This window comes from Balearica regulorum, chromosome 26 (genome assembly GCF_011004875.1).
Source record: "Balearica regulorum gibbericeps isolate bBalReg1 chromosome 26, bBalReg1.pri, whole genome shotgun sequence".
Lineage (NCBI taxonomy): Eukaryota > Metazoa > Chordata > Aves > Gruiformes > Gruidae > Balearica > Balearica regulorum.
The window spans coordinates 4,616,531-4,640,034 of NC_046209.1; the positions used below are offsets into that span (position 1 = coordinate 4,616,531).

Genomic DNA, 23,504 nt, shown 5'->3' on the forward strand with positions numbered 1-23,504 from the left:
CATGTCACAGAACCTAATTAGCATCCTTCCTCCCATCGGACACCTTGCGGCTTTTATTACTCCATGAAATATAACTTGGATTCTGCCTATGGTTTGGTTTTGGTTTTTTTTTTTTTGTGGTTTTTTTTTTGTTTTTGTTTTTTTTAAATATATATATATATATACACATTTTTTTTTCTTACAAAAATAAATTTAGGATTTTTTTTTTTTAATAATATTTTTTCCGTAGAAGTTGGTTTTGACTTGTAAACATGTTTTGCTTTTGCTTTTTAAATTAAGATAAAGTGATCTCAAAGTACCCGTTCCATCGCAAAGTGCTAAGACTTCTTTGTTTGTTTTTTTTTATTTTTTTATCATCTTTTTTTTTATTTTTTATTGCTTTTTCTGCATTAAATAAACATCCATCTCTCCCCCAACCCCACCACTCAGCCCTCCCCCCCCCCAGCACACACTCCCCTCTCACTCCCTCTCCAAAGTACATTCGGCCAAACCTGCTCTTGCTTTGAAAGTAAAAAAAAAAAAAAAAGAAAAAACAAAAAAACACCAAAAGGAAAAAAAAAAGAAAAAAGGAAAAAAAAAAAAAGAAAAAAGAAAAAAAAAAGGAAGAGAATCTAAAAAGTGCTTTCAAAATAAAAGGGCTTAAAAAAATCTCTTTTTCATTTAAAAATGTGCATTTAGAAAACAGGTGACCAGCTGAAAGGTGCCTTTTCTCATCATCCTCTGCTAACCCCGAGGGTTATATACCCGCCTCTAGAGCCATAGAGCATCTCTATATATATATATATATATATATATTTTGGGAACGGGGCGGGGGGAGCTGGGGCCGCTGCAGCTCACCTCTCCCCCTCGCCCAAAGGCCTCCTTCCCCTTTAAGGGAGACCTCAAATAACCTTTTTTAAAAGGAATTTGCCATTTTTAGGCATTTTTTTTTTTTTCGGGGCGTGCGGGACCACTGCTGCGCCGACCCAGTGCCGAAAATATACTGGGGGGGGGAAGGTTGGGGGGGAGGGGGGGGGGGGGGCTGCGCTTCCCCTTCCCGGGATGGGACGGGCACCCCGGGGTGGGGACACGGGCGTGGGGACGGACACGGGGACGGACACGGGGATGGACACGGGGACAGCGTTATCCGCTGGCGGCAGCATCAGCTGCGCCGGTGTCTTGTGTGTCCCCCCCCCAGCCCCCGGGTGTCCCCCCGCCCTGGGGTGTCCGACACCCGCTGCCGCCAGCAACCCTGCAAAATCCTGGTGCTCCGCTCACACGATTAGGCAATTTTAGGCAATTCTAGGCAATTTTCACCAATTTTCTACACCGAGCCGCTGCCCTCGATTCCCCTCTCCGGCAAAGTCGGCTTTGCACCGGGGCTGGTGGGAAGGAGCCAGCCCCCTCACCCCAAAAAAAGCCGCCCCCGAGCTCCCTGGCAGGAGCGGGCGCAGCTCTGGGCAGCGGCAGGGAGCGAGCGTCTCGCGCCGCTGGAGCTTCAACTTCCCAAAAAGCGGCGGGGGGGGAAGGCTGGCCCCGCTCCCCCCGGCCCTCCGAGGCACCGTGTACCGCCCGCCCTGAAAGAGCCCTTCCACTCCTACCACTTTTTTTTTTTTTCTATTTTTGCTTTTTTTTTTTTTTCTTAAATAGATCTCTCTCTGAAATAGGTTTTTTTTTTTTGTTTTTTAACGTGTGTTTGGACACAAAATAAAGCTTTGGATTTACATGGAAGCTCTTTTCCATGCGACAGAGCCACTTTCCATCCCCACCCCGCGCTTCCTAGCGTCCGCCTTTCCAAGAAAAGGTCCTTGGCTACCGAGGGATCCTCGGGGGAGCCCTGCTTACGATGGGAAGATTGGAAACATAATATATATATATATTTTTTTCTGTTTTTTTTTTTTAAAAAAAGGGAGAGAAACATCTTTAAAGAGAAAAATCGGAGGAAAAGTACTAACTAGATTTTGTGACACTTTGTTGTTTTTTTTTTTTTTTTTTGTTTTTGTTGGTTTTTTTTTTTGGTTTAGGAGAGTCCTTGCGTGTTACCCTCAGACGACCCTCCTGCTACATTCAATCCTGACGCTTCATTATTTGAATTATCCTCAAAGTGCTGCTGCTCCTGGCCGTTCCTCTGCAGGGTGTCCTCTGATTCTTGGCTCTCCCCACCGGCTTGAAAACTTCCATCTTCAGGGTTCCCCGTAGGGGTGGTAGGCAAACCCCCGGCATCTCTCACCCGGGGTTTACGGCCCCTCCTGGATGGAATACCGTTGCATCCATCTTTTTTAAGGTGCCTGTGCAAGTGGTCGGAGCGGACGAAAGTCTTGAAGCAGCTGTCGCACTGGTAGGGCCGCAGGCCGGTGTGGACGCGCATGTGGTTCTTCAAGTCGTAGTTGTGAGCGAAAGCGGCGCCGCATTGCTGGCACAAGTACGGCTTCTCCCCGGTGTGCTTCCTCATGTGAACCTTCAGCTTGTCCTGCCTGCGCGGGAGAGAAAGCACAGCGAGGGGGGCAGGTCAGCCGGGGGGGGGGTCTGCCTCCGTCCCTTCTGCCCGGTACGGGGCTGAGCACCGGTACGGGGCTGAGCATCGCCCACTACGGGGCTGAGCACCAGTACGGGGCTGAGCATTGCCCACTACGGGGCTCAGCATCGCCCACTACGGGGCTGAGCACCAGTACAGGGCTGAGCATCGCCCACTACGGGGCTCAGCATCGCCCACTACGGGGCTGAGCACCAGTACGGGGCTGAGCATCGCCCACTACGGGGCTGAGCACCAGTACGGGGCTGAGCATCGCCCACTACGGGGCTGAGCACCGGTACGGGGTCAAGCATCACCCCGTACAGGGCTGAGCATCGGCACAGGGCTGAGCATCACCCGGTACGGGGCCGAGCATCATCCAGTACGGGGCTGAGCATCACCCGGTACGGGGCCGAGCACCGGTACGGGGCTGAGCATCGCCCATTATGGGGCTGAGCATCACCCAGTACAAGGCTGAGCACCAGTACAGGGTCGAGCATCGGTATGGGGCTGAGCATTGCCCAGTATGAGGCTGAGCACCAGTACAGAGCTGAGCGCTGCCCAGGATGGGGTGGAGCACTGGTACAGGGTTGAGCATCAGCATGCGGCCAAGCATCACCCCGTACAGGGCTGAGCATCGGCACAGGGCTGAGCATCACCCGGTACGGGGCCGAGCATCATCCAGTACGGGGCTGAGCACTGCCATGGGGCCGAGCATCATCCAGTACGGGGCTGAGCATCACCCGGTATGGGGCTGAGCATCGCCCAGTACAGGGCTGAGCATTGGCATGGGGCCGAGCATCGCCCAGTCCGGGGCTGAGCATCGCCCGGTACGGGGCTGAGCACCGCCACAGGGCCGAGCATCGCCCGGTACGGGGCTGAGCACCGCCACGGGGCCGAGCATCGCCCGGTACGGGGCCGGCTGGCTCCTGGCAGGGCCCGCGCAGCCGCAGTTTGCCAGAGCCAGGGGAAGGCAGTTGCAGCAGCCGGGCCGGGGGCCAACAAGGCCACGTGAGCCGCGGCGTCTCGCTTCTTCCTGGAGGAAAAAAAAAAAAAATCAGGCACGAAGCGCGTGGCGGGGTGGCGCAGGCGGCGAGGAGCACCGTCCCTGCCCGGGCAGAGGGCAAGGGAACCGCTCGCCCCTCGCCAAGCGGATCCGACCCCTCTCTGCTCTCCTGCGCGGCAAAGGCAGGCCCCAGCCCCGCACGTGCCATCGTGGCGCAGTCGCCGTTACCGGCACCCACGGGGGGAAATTCTGGCACCGGGAGGCCCCAGCAAGCGCCAAACCTTAAAGGAAGGATCAAACCACCAAGGACTCGTCCACCTCTGGTTTTAACGCGGCTCCCGAAGGGGCTGGGAAGGTGGGCCTTGCTTTAAACACCGTGGCACGCAGCAGCGCATCAAAACAGCTTTTTAAAAACAATTTTTTGTAATTTAGAAAATTTTATAAGTATTGATAATTTTTATCAAATCACTCAGCCTTTCTTTCAGAAGATTATTAGAGCCGCATCGCCACTCCTCCCCCTGAGAACGCAGAGGAACCAGGAAGCGCAAGTGAGCAAAAATCGGTGTAACCCAACGGGCTCCGGTCCCCTCCCAGCGAGGGGGTGGCAGGGAAACCCCCCCTGCAAAACAGTCCCAGCTCGTTCTCCTGCCTTTACCCCCAAATTTCCTTCAAGAGCAGGGACTCCTTCCCTAAGCAGGCTTCCCCAGCCGACTGCGATACAGGGAATTTTTAATGACACGGGGAGATTTGTTTTCAAACACGCTGTCACTTGACAGGATGAGGATGGGGGAAGGAAGGCATGGGGAAGGAATGCAAAAGAATAATAAAATGGAGGGGGAAATAAGGATGATGGAGCGCTTGGTCAGGTTTGCATCCATTTTTTACATCGGGAGCCTCTGAGATAAGGCTTTGAGCACAGCTCAGGTGCTTGGGGAGAAGCAGGAGACCCGGGCCAGGAGCTGGAGTTTATTTCGCCCTGCCGCAGCCCGGGGCAGGCCGTGCGGGGGGACGAGGCGGGCGCACCCTGGGAGGCAGCCACGGGCAGAGGGAGCTGGAAAGCGGCTGCCATCACGAGCAGCAGCTTCAAGGGAGATTCTCCACGGCAGGTGCGAATGCCCGGGTCGAGTCGGGCAGCCGCCATGCGGTGAGACACACGCTGGGGCACGGCGAGGGCGAGCGCAGCTCCCCGTCCCCATCCCCGTTCTCTGTGCCCAAATTCCGGCAGTGGGAAGAAGCAGGAGGATGTAATTTGGCTGGAAAATAGCACTACCCGGGTCTGCTGTGAAGGGACTTGTTTATAGGGGCTGGGAGAGAGTTTTCACCCCGTTCCCCGCAGCGCCGGGTCCGCCCAGGAGCAGGTCTCCATCAAAACCCACAGGAGGAGGATGGTATCGAAAAGCGATGGGGGGCACTATCCCGCCGACCTCCTCCTCTCCAAAAAAGCCCCACGCCTCCCCTCATCTCTCTCCCCCTCGCCGCCACCCCCAGTGCCGCCGCGTTTCTGCGAGATGGCGGCTGACGCATCCTCCAGCGCCCGGCCACGCGAGGACCTTGGACCGTTCAGGTGCGGCGGCCGGATTCTGCACAGGGGTGTGTGCGCAGCACCCAGGGGCCCCCGGCACACGCGGGGCAGATCCGGCACGGGGCAGGGAGGTGCCGCGTCGCAGAGCCCAGCCGCGCAGGGCCGGGTGCGGGGGGAGCGGCAGAGGGCTGGCATCCTGCCCCCGCCATTATCTGCATTCCTCAGTTATCCAACGTGGTGCTGGGTGCGGCCCCGGCCATGGGGAGGGGGCTGGTAGCGCCGTGGGGCAGGATACGGCCTCCTGCCCACGTCCCTGCTCCATCGGCTTCACGCCAGAGCCACTTGCCACGTCCACGGGCTGCCCAGGGCGGGGAGCAGCCCCATGGACAACACCCACCCCCCCCCGCCAAGGAAGAGGCTGCCGGGAAGCAAAGCAGTCGGCATTTGCCAAGCTGGGAATATTTCAGCAGGCAGAGAGCAGGCAGGGCGGGCAGCCCGGCTCCTCTGCCAGGCAGCCCACGCAGTCCCTCGGCAGGGCCGGGGGGGACCGGGGTGAGACCCCCGCCCCAGCTCGGCCATCGCAGCCGCAGAGACCAGCGAGAGGAGGCGGCGCTGCGACGCGTGGACTCGAGTGAACCGGAGGAATCCAAACAATATCCCCTTTCTTCAGCATTCCCACGGCGGAGGGAAGGAGCGGAGGAACCCTGATTAGAAACAGCGCAGAGGCGAACGCCCCCGGGGAGCCGAACCAAGGCACCGGGGTTCGTGTTGCTGGTGGGGGCGGCCATCACTCGGCCCATCACAGTTTGCCAAAAGAGGACACAAGCAGCGTGGGGTCCAACCTCCTCCCAACCCAACCACCGGCACTTCGGTCATCCCACGGACCCATTTCTAAACGACTCCCCAACCCTTGCCTCAACCCCGGGCTCCTCGACCACGATGGAAATGCCAAGGGCTGCAGCTTCATTTCATCAACCAGGCTAACTGGCCTCCACAGAAGCCCGGGTCCAGCCAGGTTTCCAGTAGAGCTCGGCAATTCAGGACACCGGGATGGTGTGGTACTGGATATCAAGACAGGCCCCTTGAGATATCTCAAGAGTCAGACCCCAAAATTGCTCGTCTCTCTGGAAAACTCTGGCCTTTGTAGCCAACTCACCTGTTAAGATGGAAATTAATCAAGCAGGGTAGATAAAATTGCACGAGACCGGCCCCGCGCCGACCCCCGGGGAAAGCCAAGAGCCGGTTTTGTGTGACAGCCCCCTCTCCTTCAGCGTCCGCCCGCTCCTTACCTGGTGAACCGGACTTTGCAGATGTTGCACTCGTAGGGCTTCTCCCCGGTGTGGGTGCGGATGTGGCGCGGCAGCTTGCCGGCCCCCTGGATCACCTTCTCGCAGATGGGGCACTTTTGGAATGCTTTTGCCCTGATCTTCTTCTCCACCTTCTGGGACCAGGACGGATAGACGTCGCCCTCGTTCGAACTGCTGAAATATTTCAAGTAATAATCCACGACCCCATCGTCATCCTTTCGGTCGTCCTCCCCGAGCTGCTGTCTCCCCACAGAATTCATCATTTGCTGCAGCAGGGTGCTAGCAGCCAAGTTATCCACCTCCCTCGCATCATCCTCCGTCTCCGCTCCAGCAGGAACGAAGCTGGGGGAGTCGCCGGCTTCCTGCTGGTCCAGACTCCCCCCCGGGGTCCCCTCCTCTTCTCCCGGTGTGGGCAGGCCACGGCCGCTGTAATGTCCGTTCTGAGAAGGTGAAAACAAGGAGCCAGGAGTCGCCTCCTCCTCCTCTCTGTCCAGCCACATGGCCGGGTTGCTGTCAGGATCACAGTCATTCGCCTTTGGTCTTTCGTTTAGGGGGGCTTGCGAGTAGAAGTCTAGGCCATTGCAGTCCGGCTCCTCCTCCTCCTCTTGGCCTCGGAAGTTCAGTCTCTGAAGGTCTCTCAACTCTGGGTTGGTCCACGGAAAGCTGCCTTGGTGGCCATTGACGGGGTTGCTCTGGAAGAACTCCAGGTACTCTTTTGCTCTGAGATGGTTCCTTTGATCAATTTGATCTACTGTATCCATCTGGTCATTTTTGGCCAGAATCTTCCTGTCCAGGAGATCCGTGCAAACATCCCTTACCGCCGGGATCTCCAGCAGTGTGGCGGCATTGAGGATGTCACTGACATTTGAAGTGCTGACAGTAAGGGTCGCGGTGTAAGCGAACTCCAGCAGAGCCGACAAGGCGTCCGCACTCACAAAGTCTATCTCATACACGTTTTGCTGGTCCACCACTAACCCTGAGGTGAAGAGCTTCTTGAAGTACTGGCTGCACGCCGCCAGGACGGAGCGGTGGGTGGGGAACTCCTGGCCTTCCACCAAGATGACCACGTCGCACAACAGCCCGTTGTTTCTCTGCTCATTCAGACTGCTGAGGATGTCGGTGCTGTGATCGGGGAACGGGATCCCTATGGGGCCGTCCACGCCACCCGCCATCTTCGATGCAAAAGGCTACGAGAGAAGAAGGAAAGCGCAATGAGTCACAGGGGCCTCGGCTGCTCGGAGGCATCACATCGCGCGCGGGCAAACTCCCAACGCGCGGCAGGTACCCGTCCACCGACGCCAGCGTGCTCTGCGACAAGCGCTAGCTATCGGCTCACGCGTCCTCTGCGCCTCTCCGCATCACCGTCGAGTCCGCCGTCCTGCCCGGCATCCAAGACATGCCTCCGTCAGCAGGCGAGGACGGACCCGTGCTTACCTTTACTCTGGGAAGGAGGAGGAGGAACGCAGCCCGGGTGCTCTCAAGCTAGAGTCTGGAAGAACAGCTGAATTAGCACGGATCTGGGCCAGAGCTAGCAAGCCTTGGCAAGGACCAGGGTTAATACACCCAGGCAGCATCTGGACTGAGCGGGCAGGCGTGCCTGGCGTTGGGCTACAGCGGTGTGAGCCTCACCAGTGGACTCCAGTCCACCTCTGGGAGTGTATCCCAGCCCCACCGCTTCCACTGGAAAGGTCTCCTGCTCATTCAGCCTCGCTCTGCCCAGCCAAACTCCCGATACCATCACGTAATCGCTGGGAAAACCGTGCCCATCGCTCGTCCCCGGGGTCCCAGGGTCTGCAGACGCTCTCAGAAAGATGCGGACAGGGCGCTGGCAGCGAGCGTCCTCTGGAAAGGGCACAGCAGCAAGCTCAGCGCTCGAGGGCTCCGGCGTGCGGGAACACTGACCACCCCAGCCTGCTGCTAAGGGTGTTTTACAAAGAGCCGAGCTTAAACCCTTAAACCCAAGGCACCCACTGCACCTTCCCCAGGAACGGGAGCCTCGGCAGTGGCCGGAGAGGAGATCGGGCTCACAAAGTGCCGGCTGCAGACCTGGCACCAGCCCCTCGCGTCTCAGAAAGGCTTCAGCAAAGCAGCAGATCTTTCCAATGCCAAGGGTTTGTGTGGGAAAAGATAAATAAGTCACTCCCGATGCGCTAGCACAACAGAAACAGATCCCCTTGACATTAAAGGCGTCCTCTCCTCAAAGGCTGAAAAAGCCAGAGCGAATCGAGCAGCCCGGCGCTGGCTCACCTCCGTTTGGAAGGGATCTCCCTTCGCCGGGAGAGGTGCACCGGGGCCGAACGCAAGCAAGAACAAAACCTGCCTGGCTTCAGCACGCTGCCTGCCCTGAACGAGCCCCTTAATTCTCCCAGGCCCAGCCTTCTGATCCCCAAAATTGGGAATAACATTTTTCTCCTCTCTCAAGCAGCAAACCCCTGTACTCCTTGCTGCAGAGATGCTGTCTGCCCATAAATCGATATGTTCCTCCTGCCGCCCCAAACGCTGGATTCTTAGGGCCTAACACAACGCGCAGCATACCCCCACAGAAATCATTTCTTTCACAAAACACCTTGGAACAAGCACAAGTATCAAAGGCCTCAGTTTACGGGTGGGGAAACCGAGGCACGACGGGAAGTGGCTTGCCCCGTGCAATGGGGGGGGGACGACGATGGATGAGTCAGGAGCACATCCAGAACAGAAGTAATTATACAGGAAGCAACTCCCAGCACCGCGTTATAGCACGGGGATCTAGCAACCAGGTTGCAAAACAACGCTCGCTTCCCGGCACACACACACACACCGCCCCCACCCCTGTTCTGGGCTGGCTAGTAGATTTCTCAGTAGTTCTTCCTATTTTCTTATTTTTACAAAAACCTTCATTAATCCAAGGGTAGGGGGGGAAAGGAATTCCTGCACCTTCTTGTTTTATACAGAGAAAAGATCCCAGAAGATCCGGGCTGGATGCACAGGGCAGCCAGCGCGAGGGCAGGCACCGAAGCAAGGCTGCTTCCCGAGAGACCCGACTCCAGAGCCGCCTCCTGGGCTCCTGCAGCGGCAGGATTTGAACTTGAAGTTGATTTCACAGTTTGTTTGGTTTCTTTTAAAGAAAAGGTCCTTGCTAGGGAGGAAAAGGCTGTGTGATGGCTGAGCGTAGCTTGGGGAAGGGGAAAACCTGCACCGCTCCGAACTCAGGCACCGGCTCCAGGTGTGACCTTGGGCAAGGTCACCACATCTCTGCATCCGCAGGGGGTCCAAGGGACACCCCCCCCCCCCCCCCCAACTACAACAGGGGAGGCCTCCGCTGCCTCAGCATCGCTTGCCCCGTTCCCACCAGGGTACCCCCAGAGCTCCCCAAACCCCCCCAATCTGAGCCACCACGGCACATCGCTCCCCAGAAAAGCGGGTCTGATACTCTGCCCTCCCCTCAACGCCTCCTGGCCCTGCAAACGACACTATGCCCCCCCCCCCCGCCATAGATCAGATGCTTTAGGAAGCTTCTCCCCTCTCCCAAAGAGAATTTGAGCTGCACGAAGCATTTTGAAGCTTCAGGCAATAGTCTTCTGGGCAGCCAAGCTTCATCACCCACACAACCGGGCTTTGTCGGCTGCAGTGCCCGGCTCCGGGGAGCAAGGGGGCCTGGGGGAGCGAGTCGGGCCGTGCAGGCGAGGTTACCCCCCCCACACACACACACCCCGGCCAGGGGGCCAGGACAATCAGCCGGACAGTGTGGGAACGGCTGCAGGGTCATGAGACTGCCGAGGGCTGGCATGGAAAGTTGTACAACTTTGCAACTCATTCTCCTTGCACAACACGCCCTTTGTGTCCCTCCATCTGCGGCGGCCGAGAATATCGAGGGGCAAACGGGCTGCCCTGAGCCCCCCAAGGAACGGCTTCAGCACCCCGACACTTGAGCCACAACCAGAGACTCAGCCCTTAAAAAAAAAAACCAAAAAAATTAAAATCACACCCTGCTCCCTTTTCAGGGGCCTGAACAGCCAGAGTACGAACGCCTGAGGCTTAGTAACAAGAGACAGTCTTCCACCTCTACACAAACCCCCACCACCTTCCTGCGGTACAGGCACAGGGCGCGACACCGCGGCGGTGGGATGGGTGAAATCCCCTGGGAAAGGTCCTGACGGCCAGGTGACGAGCGACGAAAGCCGCTGACGCGACCGCCAGCTAGTCCCTTCCTTGGCAAGAATAAGGCCTGAATGGGCCACCAAGGGGGAGCTTCAACTACTGACCTAAATTTCCCAGGCAGCTCTTTTCTCTCTCTACACCCTCCGACCGCCGAAAAGGCATTATACGCTTCTTGTCCCAGACTGCGCGTCTCTGCGGGCTTGCAAAGATGCCACATTTCACCCCAAAGCGGCTGCTTTTGAAAAGTTAGGAAATCGCCCTCCCGTATAACTCGTAGCAGCTGAGGGGGCACCGTCAACTTAAAATACGTCCCATTTGAAAGAGAGGGTTTACAACAATACCAGAGCTCTCGAATTTATTTATAAACCTGATTTACAAACCTGGCGTAACAAAAACGCGCATCCCTAACCACTCGGCTATCTCTGCTTTCATCGGCGCTGAGCCCGCTCTGCATTTCCAAAACACCAACGCAAGCTAACTTCGGCTATCCTCGGCTCCCCAGGTCAGTCCGACACAAACACAGCAGGAAAAAAAAAAAAAAAAAAAAAAAAAGTCATTTTTTGTGTGCGAGAAGAGCTGCTGAACACACGTGCGAGCAAGGGAAGCCCTCTGCCTCCCCGAGACGCTGCTCGTGGCGCTCTCGGCTGTTCCACATCCGACTGGTTTTGCACCGAGGCCGACTGTAGTTTGATGCTGCTCCTCAACGCTAAAAGGTTATTTTTCTTAACCTCGAGTTATCAACTCGCTCCTTTCAGACCTACGCGACAAACTGCAAAAAAGCAGAACAGAGCGTTAACCAAAACCCCTGAGCTTGCACTTTTTTCACCTTGAGTCCGGCGGGATTGTCACCCAATCGCTTTCCTACAGGAGTCCTGGAATTTGACATTTACATTCAAATGAGACGACCACATTAAGATGGGATCACAACCAAAAGCGCTGACAAAACACTGCTTAATTACTAGTTTTCCACGTAACCTCAGTGGGTTGTGTTGGGTTTGTTGGGGTTTTTTTTTTTTCCCCCTTTTTCTTTTGCTTCTTTGCGTTTCTTTAAAATTTAGCTGGGCGAACAGAGGAACCTGAGCAGCTTAAAAGGGCTCTGAAATATGCAGGTATCGGGTGTAAGAGCTAAGTCACACCTGGTTAGCTGGTAACAGCGAATGTTTTCAACGTGTTCTTCATCCGGAAAAGATCCCAAATCGCTTTCCAAAGGCAGGGCTCTCCTCTCCCACAGAGGTGCCACCCACTCCAGCAGCACAGATGAGAAGCTTGAGCAATACTACGCACCCGCTCCGGGCAGAAAGGGAAAATTATCATCGCCTTTTCCACCCAGCACCAGGCGAAATGGCTTTAGGGCACTGCTGCAATCCACAATGTAAGGTTTCCTGGGAATAACTGCGTTTTGGGCTACGGCACGTGGTTATTTGGCTTCTTGTGGCTCAAAGCACCCAAGAAATGGAGATCACAAGTTGCTATGCCCGGTTTCTTAGAGGAAAGGCGCGTATGACAGTGTCAGGGCAGATTTTACAGCAGCCCTGCTGTGTGCTGGAGAAGAATTATTAAAATAATGTTGCTATATTAAAAAAAAAAAAAAAAAAAGTCAAAACCAAAGTCAGTGGTTTGCTGCCCAAGGCCCAAACATTATCCTAGCCCTCGCTCACCACCGACTGGAGAAATGGGCATTTTTTCCCTATGAATAGCTCACCCCAATTATAGGTCACACAATACAAGCCCTTGTCTCTTCGCTTTATATTTAGGGAACGATCATCCCAGTTCCCCTCTTCCTTCTTCCAGCTGCATGGACCCATCTGCAAGCTTGGATCCCTCGAGATAAAAAAACGCAGCTCTCCGGCCATTTGGAGCGTGAGCCATCATCTCTGCTGACACCAAGCTCTGCAACACCCCAAGGACAAGCCCAAGCAAGTCTCCTTCTGCCCAGGATCCACCCTAAACTATGCAGAGGCCTCGGGAAACACACCTTGCACGCAGCAGCATAAAGCCAAAAAGGTGGGAAGATGGTAGGCAGGAGGAAATGAAGGAGGGTGCTTTGCCTGCTTGGGAGAAATCACTATTTCAACCACTCTACGGTGCTGTTAAAATTCAACTGCTCTCTAAAAGGAATGCGCTGTCGGCAGTTTAGTGCCAAACTATCCGAATTATGTGGACCTGCAAAACAGATGCATGTTCTTGAGAGGAAGACCCTGCACATCAACAGAAGCAAACTGTGTTGTATGAAAAAAATTAAGATTTAAAAAAAAAAAAAGTCAGCGTGCTTTTAATAAAGCTAAATTTTCAATAATGAAATGGGGAGAAGTCTTTTGCGCTTAGCAGGTAATTTCAGCCATCAATGGCAAAAAGAGTGAATTCACGCTTTCTCGTATCTTGACGGGACATCGCAATCTGGGGTAAAACACCAGAGGACACATATGGCATGACCAAGATCATGCAGCTATTGAAGTGAAGAGATCAGAGCGGAACAAGCACCCTGCAAAGATCTGTGGCCTCTTGGTGGACAATGTGGCTCTGTTTTCCGCAAACGGACATCCCCTCCAGCCCCCTACAAACCCCGGTCTGAAGGCACCGACTCTGGGAAGCATCTTACTCCCCAGCTCTCAATGCCGGGTCTCTGTTACCGCAGCGCTGCATTCACGATACGAAGGCTCATCTGAGGAACGAGACGGACCACATCATGAGGAATCAGTCGGCTCCCAAACAGGCACTGGGCTCCTGATCACACAACCGGATCAAAACTACCACTGGTTCCTCAAAGCGGGGTGGTTCTTTTGTTCTGATCCTTCCCAACATCAGAGCTTTCCGAGCATCCCGCTTCAACGTCTCAAATTTAACGTGAAGTAGGAAAAAATAACCGAGATGGAGCGACAATATCCAACAAGGTAGCCCGAGCTCCTCAGTTACGGCAACCAGCCTTCGTTTCAGTCCAACTCGATGAACTCGCACCACTATCAGGTAAGCAAAACAGCTGGGGCTTTCCTTGCCACTGCCAGGTCCGACCTGCCAGGGAGGTTTGCCTCTCCCTACTGTCTAGAAATATATGCCTGGGCAGCACAGGAAGCTCCAGCACAGAGTCAGCCCTCGTTCTAGGACTGTTTCATACCAGCAGCTGCCCAACGTAAAAGGAAATCTACCCCAAAACCTGCAGATACATCAACCGCCCATCCTTCAGCACGGATCAACACCACATCCGTCATCTTACAAGAGCCAAAGGACTTTACGAGCCGCCTATCGACAGGGAAGAAACACCCAATGCACCGCAGAAACAACAGTCTCTGGGGCAGGACGCACAACGATTTAGCAGCGGAGAAGTTCAGACAGGAAAGGAGAATCCCACATCCTGCAACCGCTGCCAAGGGAACTCTGGTAGGAAGAATATCTGGTAATTGCTCCCATTGAAGCGCGGATGGAATTGAACGCCCCTCGGACCCTCAACGAGCATCGTGGGAACTTTAACGACCACAAGTAATAAAGAACCTTGATTTTTCCCTCGTATGAAAAAACTAATAATACTAACAATCCCCTCCCACAGGAGAGCACCTCAGAGGTAGGAGCGGTGCCAGGAGTTGGCTTTGTCGTGGTGCTCTCCTCTCCTCGGGCTGGCCAAAAGGGGCAGATCTGCCGAGCCGGTGGAGCAAGGACAACCCTCCCCCAGACGCCAGCCATTTCCTCGCTCAGGAACGGCTGCATCCTGTGCTCATTCAGAAGAGCCTGCGTAGGTCTGATATATTTGGCAGAGCATCTAAATCGGGCTGGAAGAGCTGCATTGAAGAATTCGGATGAAGAAGTCCCAAGCCCACGTTACGCCAGTGTTTCAGCTCGGATATCAAACTGGGCTACGAAGGGACGACCACCAAACCTCTCATCAAGGTGAGACGTGGCCTAGCAGCTCCTGGACAGACAGGTTTTGGGGCTAATTCAGCAATCTCCCTGCTTCCTCAGGCAAACCATGGCAGCCGACCGAAGGTATCCCCAAGAGAATTTTACACCTCAACCCATTTATAATCTTTCCAGTATTCAAAACTGTCCCTCCTCCCCTCCCAGCCCTTACCACTGTGTCAGCAATGGGAAGAAGCGAAGGCGAACTTCACCAAGACACCTCGGCGGTGTAACAGCGACCGCTCGTGCCGAGCCAGAACCAGAGCAAGAGCAACTGGAACTGGGGCTCCCGAATCCCAGCAGCGGGTTGCAAAGCAAACGGCAGAAGAGGCGGTGGGACCATGACGGAGCAGGGAGATAACGGCTGCCCAGGTGGAGCTGGTCTACGTGGTCCTGTCAACGAGATGCTAGAGGTCCGGGATTCCTCGCCACGCTAGAGGAAGTCATTAGGGACACTGCTCCGGAGCGCACCAGGAAGAAAAGGGCTTGCTGCTCTTCGTTTTCCAAAACTGCTTGAATTTCAGTGCTTTTCACGCATTGGTCCAGAAGAGAACGCACGTGCCAGATGCGGCTTTTTTCTAGTTGCGTGGGCAGCGAAAGGACAAGCGCCACTGAGGACAGGGCTCACAACTACCAGCTTGAGCACCAAACCCAGGGTCTGGCCAATTGACCGACCCTTCGGCAATCCCATCCCCGCTTCCCTCCTTGCCTCCCCCACTCAGGCTCCGTATTTCGATCCAAACTCCGACCTCTAAAAGCACAACCGCAACACAGAGAAGGTTACAATGCTGACCAGGAGAATTAAACCAAACCCAGCAAAGGGAAAGTCACCTGCGGCAGCGCGCGGGGCCCGCTCCCGACCCGTGCCGAGTGCTTGGGAAGGCGGGGAAGCGCTCTGCATCTCCCCGGTCTATGGCTTTCACGTAAACCTAATGGCATTCATCACCCAGAGAAGAGGCACAGTGAGGCTCTATCTCTAAAGACGCTGGTAGCTAACTTCCCCAATTAAGAAAACAGACGAGGGATGACCAAACGTCACACTCTGCGACACTGCAGATCCCGACCGATGTCACTAACTGGGAAGGGATTTCCTTCCAGGGCACGGCACGGCCTCGCACAGCGCACGGGGAAGTTCGGTTTCCGCTGCAGCATCAGCTACTGGCAAAAACCAGAAGTCGACTTAGACCCCGACAGAAGGCTCCCGCCCGCCGCATCACGTGGCGAAGCACCGCGGGCCCAGCCTCCGCCGGACCTGTTATGGCACATCCGAAAGAGGCGGCCACGGCACGGCGCAGAGCCTCCCCAACCTGCCGCCCCTCCAAAACCGTCCCACGCCAATGAAGACGTGGCCCTTTTCACCGCTGACAGCAACAACCAGGACGTACTAAAACTTCTCTTATGTTGCAAGGTTAGCTTGAACTGGTTACTCCACCCAGACCTCCTTGCCAATTTTCTCCTTTGTCATCAGAGACCGTATTTAATCCAGCAGGAATGTGCCATGGTTCAAGCCCGTGTAGTCACAGCCCCAAAGCCAGCGCGCGTCCCTTGAACTTTGGTGCGTGCGGGGCTTTACTTTTGTGCCAGAAGCCCCCTCCATCACCGGCACCGTTGCTCTGCCTTGGGGTTTCCCAACGTGACGGTCCTGGCTCCATCGCACGAGGTCTGCGTTCCGGGACTGTCACTGAGCAGCACCAACAGCCACCAGGTAACAGGAATTTCTCCGCACCGAGAAGAAACAAGCCACCATCCACCGAGGAGGCCGAGAGCTGCCCCGCTACGAACCCACCTTCGCTCCGGCAAGGCTGCGTACAAGTTGCTCCCAGGTCTCCCTCCTCTCCTCAGCTGAGCCCGGCAGCCTACGCACGCAGCCCTCAGCCTCCTGAAAACATCGGAGCACGGTTTACGGCGCCGGGAAGGCCGGTCACCCTTGCGTTAATGGAAGCTGCTTGTTTTGCTGCTGAAACGAACTCTTCAAAAGCCAAGCCCGAGTGTGCCCACACGCCTGTTGCCGCAGCCCTCCGACGGGTTTTCTCCCACGTAGCTCCGCTGTTGCCGTACACCAACAGAGCAGCTCCCTGCAAAACCACGGCAGGGTTTTTGGGAGATCCTGCAGAAGACCAAGCCCTTGCCTGTCCAGCCCCTAGTTCTCCCAAATACGTCAGAAAGCCTCAGAAGTTACACGCCAAGGGGAAAAAAACCCACAAAACACAAAACTCTGTTTCAATCCTGGTTAAACAACCCGCCCCGGCCTAGGAAGAGAGCATGTACGGAAGGGGAAGGTTTCTTTTTCAACCGAAAACCTCCGTAAGCCTGGAGGCACCGAGATCCACGCAGAAATAAGCTGCCAAAAAGGCAACGTTCAGCCCCTTCGCCAAAGGGAGCGACCGAAGACTCGTCACGAAGAAACGAAGCCGCCGCCAGCTTTAACCCACTGCTTGGCAAAACACGGGGGCTGAGCGGGGGCTGCGGGACCACCGGCATGTCCCAGCCGCTCGCGGCTGGATGAAGACAAGAGCTTCTGCGGGTTGTATTTTTACACCTTCCCCCGCTTCAGAGACCAGGCATGACCACAGACCAGCAAGAGGCCAAATCCTGCGCTCCCCGCTCTGGCCAAAATCCCCCCACGTCACCACGGGTGTATTCCCCAAGAAAGGCGGACAGCACCTGCCCCCTTCACGCCACGTTCCCTCCGCCCCGTCACAGCTTCTCTCTGGCTCCTAAACCAAGAGAACCCTAAGAACCACCCAAATCCCAAATCCCCCCATTCCCGCAGATCCCCAGCACCCATCCGTTTCCTGACCTGCTCCCTGCACACCCGGCTCTCCAGCCCAGCTACCCCCAAGCCCCAAAAACCAACCCGCCCCTCTCCCACCCCGCAGCCATGTCACAGGTTTCGTTCCCCTTCGCAGCCTCCGCGTCCTCCCCCTCCGACGAGCCTGACGTTTCCTGCCCGCTCCCCCTGCCTTCAGCGTTCCACGTCGGAGGTCTCGCATTAATCTAATCGCCTCAAATGGCACCTCAAAGACCGGTTGTCTTTTCCACAGCAGGAAGGGGAGGGGAAAAAAAAAAAAAATAAAATAAAGAATAAGATTGGAGTTTACTGACAAAGCAGAGCGTACCGGGCAGGGCAGTCCCTTATGTAATTCCTATTTTGTGGATAAACAGAGAGCTCGTCTCGCCATTCTCGACTTCACGCGACGTACAAAAGCGAGTCCTGAGAGCGAGCATGCCACACGCTTCATCCCCGGCAATGCTGTCCTGCCATGAAGCTCTTTTCCTTCCCTCCTCAGCGCAGCACAGGGATGAAGGGAAGGAACGTTGAACCGGTACCGCATGTACTCTGCCTGTTGGGGCAAGAGGCTCCGAGTAACTAGAGAGCAGCAACCTGTAACTACAAGCCTTCCTTCGATGCTTGCCCAGCTCTGTGTTGGGTAGGCACTCAAGCAAACAAACAACAAAAAAAAAACCAAACCCAAAACAACAACAACAAAAAAAGAAATCTACTCACTGGTTTCCAGTTTGCCGGTGGGAAATAAGTAGGTACACGAACCAGGAAGGAAATAGGGCGCAGAGCTGCAGTTTAACAGCAGGCAAGAGGGAGTTAAAACGCAGCGCTGGGATGCCTAGAAGCATCCTCTGCTGTGAAAAAAAGCAAGGCAGCAGTCCTTCCCGCAGCAGGGAGAGGATCTCGCACAGTTTCAGATGGGCATTACAGAACCGCAGGGGTGGCAAGCGGGAGGAAAACGGTCCCAGAGGTGCTAACCCTTCGCAGGCAAAGAAACCACCCAGCAAGCGCCTGCGCCGTGTGCTTCTGCCTGGGCTCCCGCACGGATCTGTGCACGGCTTCGAGGAGATCGGTGAAAAGTATTTGAGACAGCAAGGCTGTCGTCAGGGAGATCGCGCTCCCGACGGTCCAGCCGTACGCATTTTTTAAGGGATCTGCGAAGCAACGGCATCGGAAAGCCGCTGATTGCCAGGGGATCTGCGGCTCATCTCACCGATGTGGCCTTGGCTCCCACCTGCAGCCACGGGGCAGCTCGCACCAGTTTCCAGTTTCTCGCACCTTGTCACATTAGGAGAGGACGCTGATCCCTGTATTTTCCTTCCACCTGCAGCCTGGGGCTGCTGCCCGAGATCTCGCAGGACGATTTACAAGTCCCTCAGACGGCTGGGTCTCCGAGGGGGAGGGGGCCTCACCGCGATTCGAGGCACAGAACAACTTTAGCTCCGTTCGCACCGTGGAAGTCACGTCCGGACTCTGCTACAGGAGCCCAGCAATGACACCGGGGAGGCAGGGAAACTGAAACTGTGCGCAGAGGGAAGACGATACGGCCAGGGAGCTGGGCGAGAAACAATTGTCCCTGGATACTCGCAGAGGATCCCGATGCTTGTCTGACCTCGTTTACTCCCGCTCTGACGTCCTACCGGAGCTCCTCCGGGACCGGCGGGATGCTCCAGGCACAGGTATCGGGACGGACGTGCGGCTAAGCGGCTCGCGCGAATCAGGAAGCAGCACCGAACGCAAACACGCACCAGTCTGGATCAAAGGGTCACGGGATTGGGTACAAATGCTTCTCCTACAGACCGACTGTCTTTCCCCCTTTCCCCGAGATTTGCTCATCAAAAGACTTTTAATTACAGATTGAAACCAGTCTCTTCAAATTTGAGGTTAAGGCTGGTTGAGAGCAACTGTTTATTGCTTTGACTATCCAAGATAACGAGCAGGACTCTAATTGTTTGCCACAGAAGTCTTCTCTTTCAATAAATGCAGCATCCTGAGACTGGGAAAAACCCCTCAAGTGCCAGTTTTAATCAAGGTTAAACCACAGTTCTCAAGTATTTAGGCTCCGTCTCAAATGCAGACCAGGAATTTCACAGGCTCCCCCACAATTTTTAGGTTGGACACCTGCAGGGGGGACTCGATTCCACGGAGTTAAAACCCAGCACTCGGGCAGCACCTTATCCCCCAAACGAGGTCCCGAGTAAACCAAACCTTCGCAGCGCCTCGATACAAGCAAAATTTCTTCCCTGATTTGCGTCCCGTGCCGATATCCTAATTCTCAAGCCGGGGAAAAAACAACCGTAGTTTTCAATTCTGCTTTAAAATTCACAAAACGCAAAGCGAACCCACCACGGACACCGTGCCAAATTAATTCCACCCAGCCGTGGCTGGCGCAGCACATCTAGAGAGCAGAGCTCCTTACCAAGCCCACGACACGACTAAAGATCATCGTCGGACCCGCTACCACAATGCGACAAGATGCACAAATGAGCAAAAAATAAATTAAAAAAAAATAAAATTAAGGACCTAAGAAGAGCTGCAGGTCAGCAGAAAACGAAAAACTACTTTCATTCACCACCAAATTTATTACGAGCTCATGCCTTACAAAACCCTCCCCTGAGCTACTAACGCAATTAAGGCTCGGTGGAAAAATCCCACCATCTCACCCATGTTTGGGTTGCGCCTCTTCACTCCCTCTTTCACCAGAACAAGCCTAAACAGGGGCCAGAATGAATATTAAACAAGAATGGCTCCTCTCTAATAAACTGCTCAGTTTCGCTCCGTCTCTTTTTTTTTTTTTTTTTTTTAAAAAGTTGTTTAAATACAACATCTCCAGCAAACCATCGGAATTAAGCTAGCCCATCTCTTCCTGATCAGCCTCCAGAAGTGCCCAAATGCTACAATTTCCAACCAGGACCAGCAGAAACATTCAGAAATAAAACGTTTCCTTAAAAAAACAAAACAAAACAAAACAACCCCAACAAACCAACACTTTTTAAAATGACGGGATGACCTTTTAGCTCCGCTGCTACGCTTGCACACTTCAACCCTCATTAGGTTGTAAATTCTTCCAGGCAGAGACCTTCTCTACCCGTGCCTATAAAGTACTTATATAAGAAGTTATGGTTTCGATAGCCAGGACAATTAACAGCACAAGGAACACGGCTAATCTTGAACTGAGACCAGCAGCAAACTCTTACCAAGAGTCCTTGAGCCGAGAGAAACTTTTGCTGCCCAGCCTCCCGCTGCCCTGCAAGTAAGAGGGTCTCCAGGAGGCCGGCTGAGAACACGGGAGAGCCGCATGAGGTACGAGCGGTCACATCGGTGGCCGGTGCACGACAGGAACCGTTGTTTTCAACGTGAGAACGTCGGGATTTAAAAGTTCTGCTAAAAGGAAGCCCCAGGTGCCGGGAGTCCTACTCCGAGAGCTTTTCCCCCGCGCTACTGAAACGGCTCAAGCAACAAAGCCCTTTCCCCAGGCAGCAACCAGCTCGCCTCCGGTTTCAGACCATGGTCACCGCAGCAATCTGCCCGGGACTCTGTCCCCTGCCATCGGCCTCGCAACCACAGCGATCCCCGGGGAAGCCGGTGGTAACCTTCAGCTCTATCTCAGGAGCTTCGGGTACCTGAAGGCTCGATTCCGAACCAACGCCTCAAACTCAAGAGCCTTGAGATGGGGGACGGACGGACGGGGACGGTAAAGCCAAGGAAGCGTCGCAACCTTGGCCAAGCAGAGAGGCCTCCCCTTCGCCGTCAGCAAGGGATGCTGCCCCTCACGCCAACCTCGGCGGCAGCTCGCCGGCCTTGGCTGCTGCGCAGGTCCAGCGGCGGGGACAGAGGCTTATCCGGCCCGGCTCTCCCAGGGCAGCCCTCTGCGCAGGGCCCAGCCGGCGGCTGTCAGGGCCCCAACCACCGAGGGGAGGGGGGGATTATCGCTGCGAACGGCCGCCGGCTGCCCGACCTCCCTCTCCCCCCCTCTGCGCACGGGGGTGGGTGCGGAGCCGGCCGGGGGGAGATAAGGAAGGGGTGAGGGTGGGGGGAAAAAACAAACCCCAAAAAAACCCACCCCAACAACAAACACCCCAGAGAACGGAGCCGGGGACAGCCGGCAGGCCGGCTCCCCGCGGTGACGACCTTGGGGTGCTCGGGGACGGGAGGGGGAAGCCCCGGCGGGGAAGGGACGGAGGGAGCGGCCCGGTCCGGCGCCCCCGCACGGGTCGGCCCAGCCGCGGCCGGGCTGGCAGGACACACGCCCCGGGGGACCCCACCCAACAGCCGGGCCCCCTCCCCCTCGCCGGGTCGGGTCGGGCCGGGCCGGGCCGCCCCCCCGCAGCCCGCTGGCGGCGGGGCCCACAGGGAGCCTTGGCCGGGCGCCACGACCCCACCCCTTCCCCCGGGCGGGCCGCGCCAATGGAGGCCGGGCGGGGGAGGGGGCGGGGGGCGCCCGGGCGAGGTCCGGGCCCCGCGGCCGCCGCCCGGGCCCCCTCGGGCAGGGCAAGGCAGGGCAGTGCGGGGCAGGCCGGGCCGGGCCGGGCCCGCTCCCGGGGCCGAGGCCGGGGCCGGGGGCGCGGGCCCGCCCGGGGGAAGCAGCGCAGGCCCCGCCGCGCCTGTCCTCGGCCACCCCGCACCCCGCCCGCCATTGGGCCGGGCGGCGGCGGGCGGGCACGCGGGGCGGAGGGCGCGCCCCGATTGGCCCCGCCCGCTGCCCATCAACACGCCTCCCACTCGCCGCGCGCGAGGGGTAAGCAGGGAAACGTAGTCCGCGCCCCCTCTCGCACCTGCGGCGCGGCGCGGACGCCGGACTACAACTCCCAGGAGCCACCGCGCCGCGCCCCCCCCCTCCCCGCAGGGCCCTTCCCCCCCTCCGCGACCCCCCCAACACGGCCCGGCCAAGTACAACGTATGCAGGCGGGGGGGGGGGGGGGGGAAAGGGGGGGGGGCAGCTGCCCCGGCCCGGCCCGGCCCCCCCCGACCCGAAGACCCCCCCGACCCCCCTCCTCTCACACCCCCCCCGGGGACAGCACTGGGGGGGGGGGGGGAAGGGTCGGGCCTCCATTTCCCCCCCCCTCGCCCCGCTCGGACCCGACCCCCGCCCGCCCACACCCCCCCCCCCCCTCCCGTTCCCCCCCCCCCCGTTCCGTACCGGGCGGGGGCCGAGCGGTCCGAGCGAGCGGAGCGGGCCGCGCCGTGCCGAGCCGGGCCGAGCCGTGCGGGCGGAGCAGGCTCTGGCCGCCCCGCGGGAGCTGCTCGCCGAGGCCCGTATGCGGCTCCTTCCTGCTCCGGCCGGGGCCGCCCCGCTCTTAAAGGGGCCGCGCGCCGCCCCCCCCCCCGCCCGCCCGCCGCCCCCCCCCGCGCACCCGCCGCCTCGGGGCGCAGCCTCCCAGCCGGGGGGGGGGCGCCCCCCGCAGCGCGCGGTTCCTGGCGTGGGGAGGGCGGAGGGCGCGAGGGCCCTTTAAGAGCCCCCCCGGGGCCCCTCGGCCCCTGCCCCGCGCGGTGTGGGCCGCTCCCCGCGGCCCCGTCACCCGTGTCACCCCCCCCCCCCCCCGCCTGTCACCCCACGGGGCTCCTCCCCGGGTCTCGCCGTGTCACACACACACACACACCCCCCCCCCGGGCCACCTCCCCGCACCCACCCGTGTCACCCCAGAAGCTATCTCCCCGCCGTGTCACCCCATAGGGCACCTCCCCACGATCCCAAACCCACCCGTGTCACCCGCCTCCTCCCCCAGCCATCACCCCAGCACGTCACCCCTCCTCCCCCCCCCCCCCGCCATGTCCCTCAGGATCCCCCCACTGTCCCCTGACCCCCCCCCACCCGCCCACGCTGGGAAGGGGACGGTGCCAAGGTCAGCGGTGGGCTGGGAGCCAGCGGGGCAGGGACAGGGGACAGGACAAACCCGCCAGAGCCACCACCACCACCACCCCCCCACCCCGGGGTTGTCATCGTTGTCGTCCCCCACCCACGACCAGAGCGGCGGATCACTTCTAAACACCCACCATTACGCTCCAGAGTGAACAGCCCCTTCAGAACGGTTCCCTGCGGGTTGCCAGGTTCATCCGCACGGAACGCCGGCTGCCGTGGGGCACCCAGCCCGGCAAGATTTTAGGGAAGATTTTGAATTAATAATAATTTAAAAAAAAAAATTAAAAAAATTAAAGGAAGAGACAGAAAGAAAAGAAACGCCTTTGATCAACAGACCCCCCCGGGGCTCCCAGGGGCCTCTGCTCCAGCCCGGCAGCCCAGCACCCCTGGGATTTCCCCATTTCTCCCCTTTTTTTCCTTAAATAACCCAGCTCAGCCCCTCAGAGAGGCCCCTCACCCCCCACCTCCCCCCCCCGCCCCCAGCCAGTGGGAGCCCTGGGGGGGCCCA

At 57.3% G+C, this 23,504-nt stretch overlaps 1 protein-coding gene across 2 annotated transcripts; it reads right to left on the reverse strand.

Moving 5' to 3' along the window:
- Positions 1-1,194: 1,194 nt before the first annotated feature.
- Positions 1,195-22,407, reverse strand: ZBTB7A (zinc finger and BTB domain containing 7A). Of its 2 annotated transcripts, none has more exons than XM_075776401.1 (3): positions 22,277-22,407; positions 6,309-7,513; positions 1,195-2,453 (listed from the first exon to the last, which is right to left on the reverse strand). In XM_075776401.1, exons 2-3 carry the CDS (start codon positions 7,496-7,498, stop codon positions 2,000-2,002), a joined length of 1,644 nt encoding a protein of 547 aa, XP_075632516.1. In that variant the 5' UTR covers positions 7,499-7,513; positions 22,277-22,407; the 3' UTR covers positions 1,195-1,999. The 2 variants fall into 2 exon arrangements, with proteins under 2 accessions (XP_075632516.1, XP_075632517.1); XM_075776402.1 differs by lacking the exon at positions 22,277-22,407 and adding an exon at positions 20,334-20,697.
- Positions 22,408-23,504: the final 1,097 nt, after the last annotated feature.

Excerpts from the sequence above, each read along its gene's own strand:
- ZBTB7A (XM_075776401.1), bottom strand. The coding sequence starts at position 7,498 with ATGGCGGGTGGCGTGGACGGCCCCATAGGGATCCCGTTCCCCGATCAC. Across the intron at positions 2,454-6,308 it reads TGCAAAGTCCGGTTCACCAG|GCAGGACAAGCTGAAGGTTC; the intron begins GTAAGGAGCGGG and ends TCTCCCGCGCAG.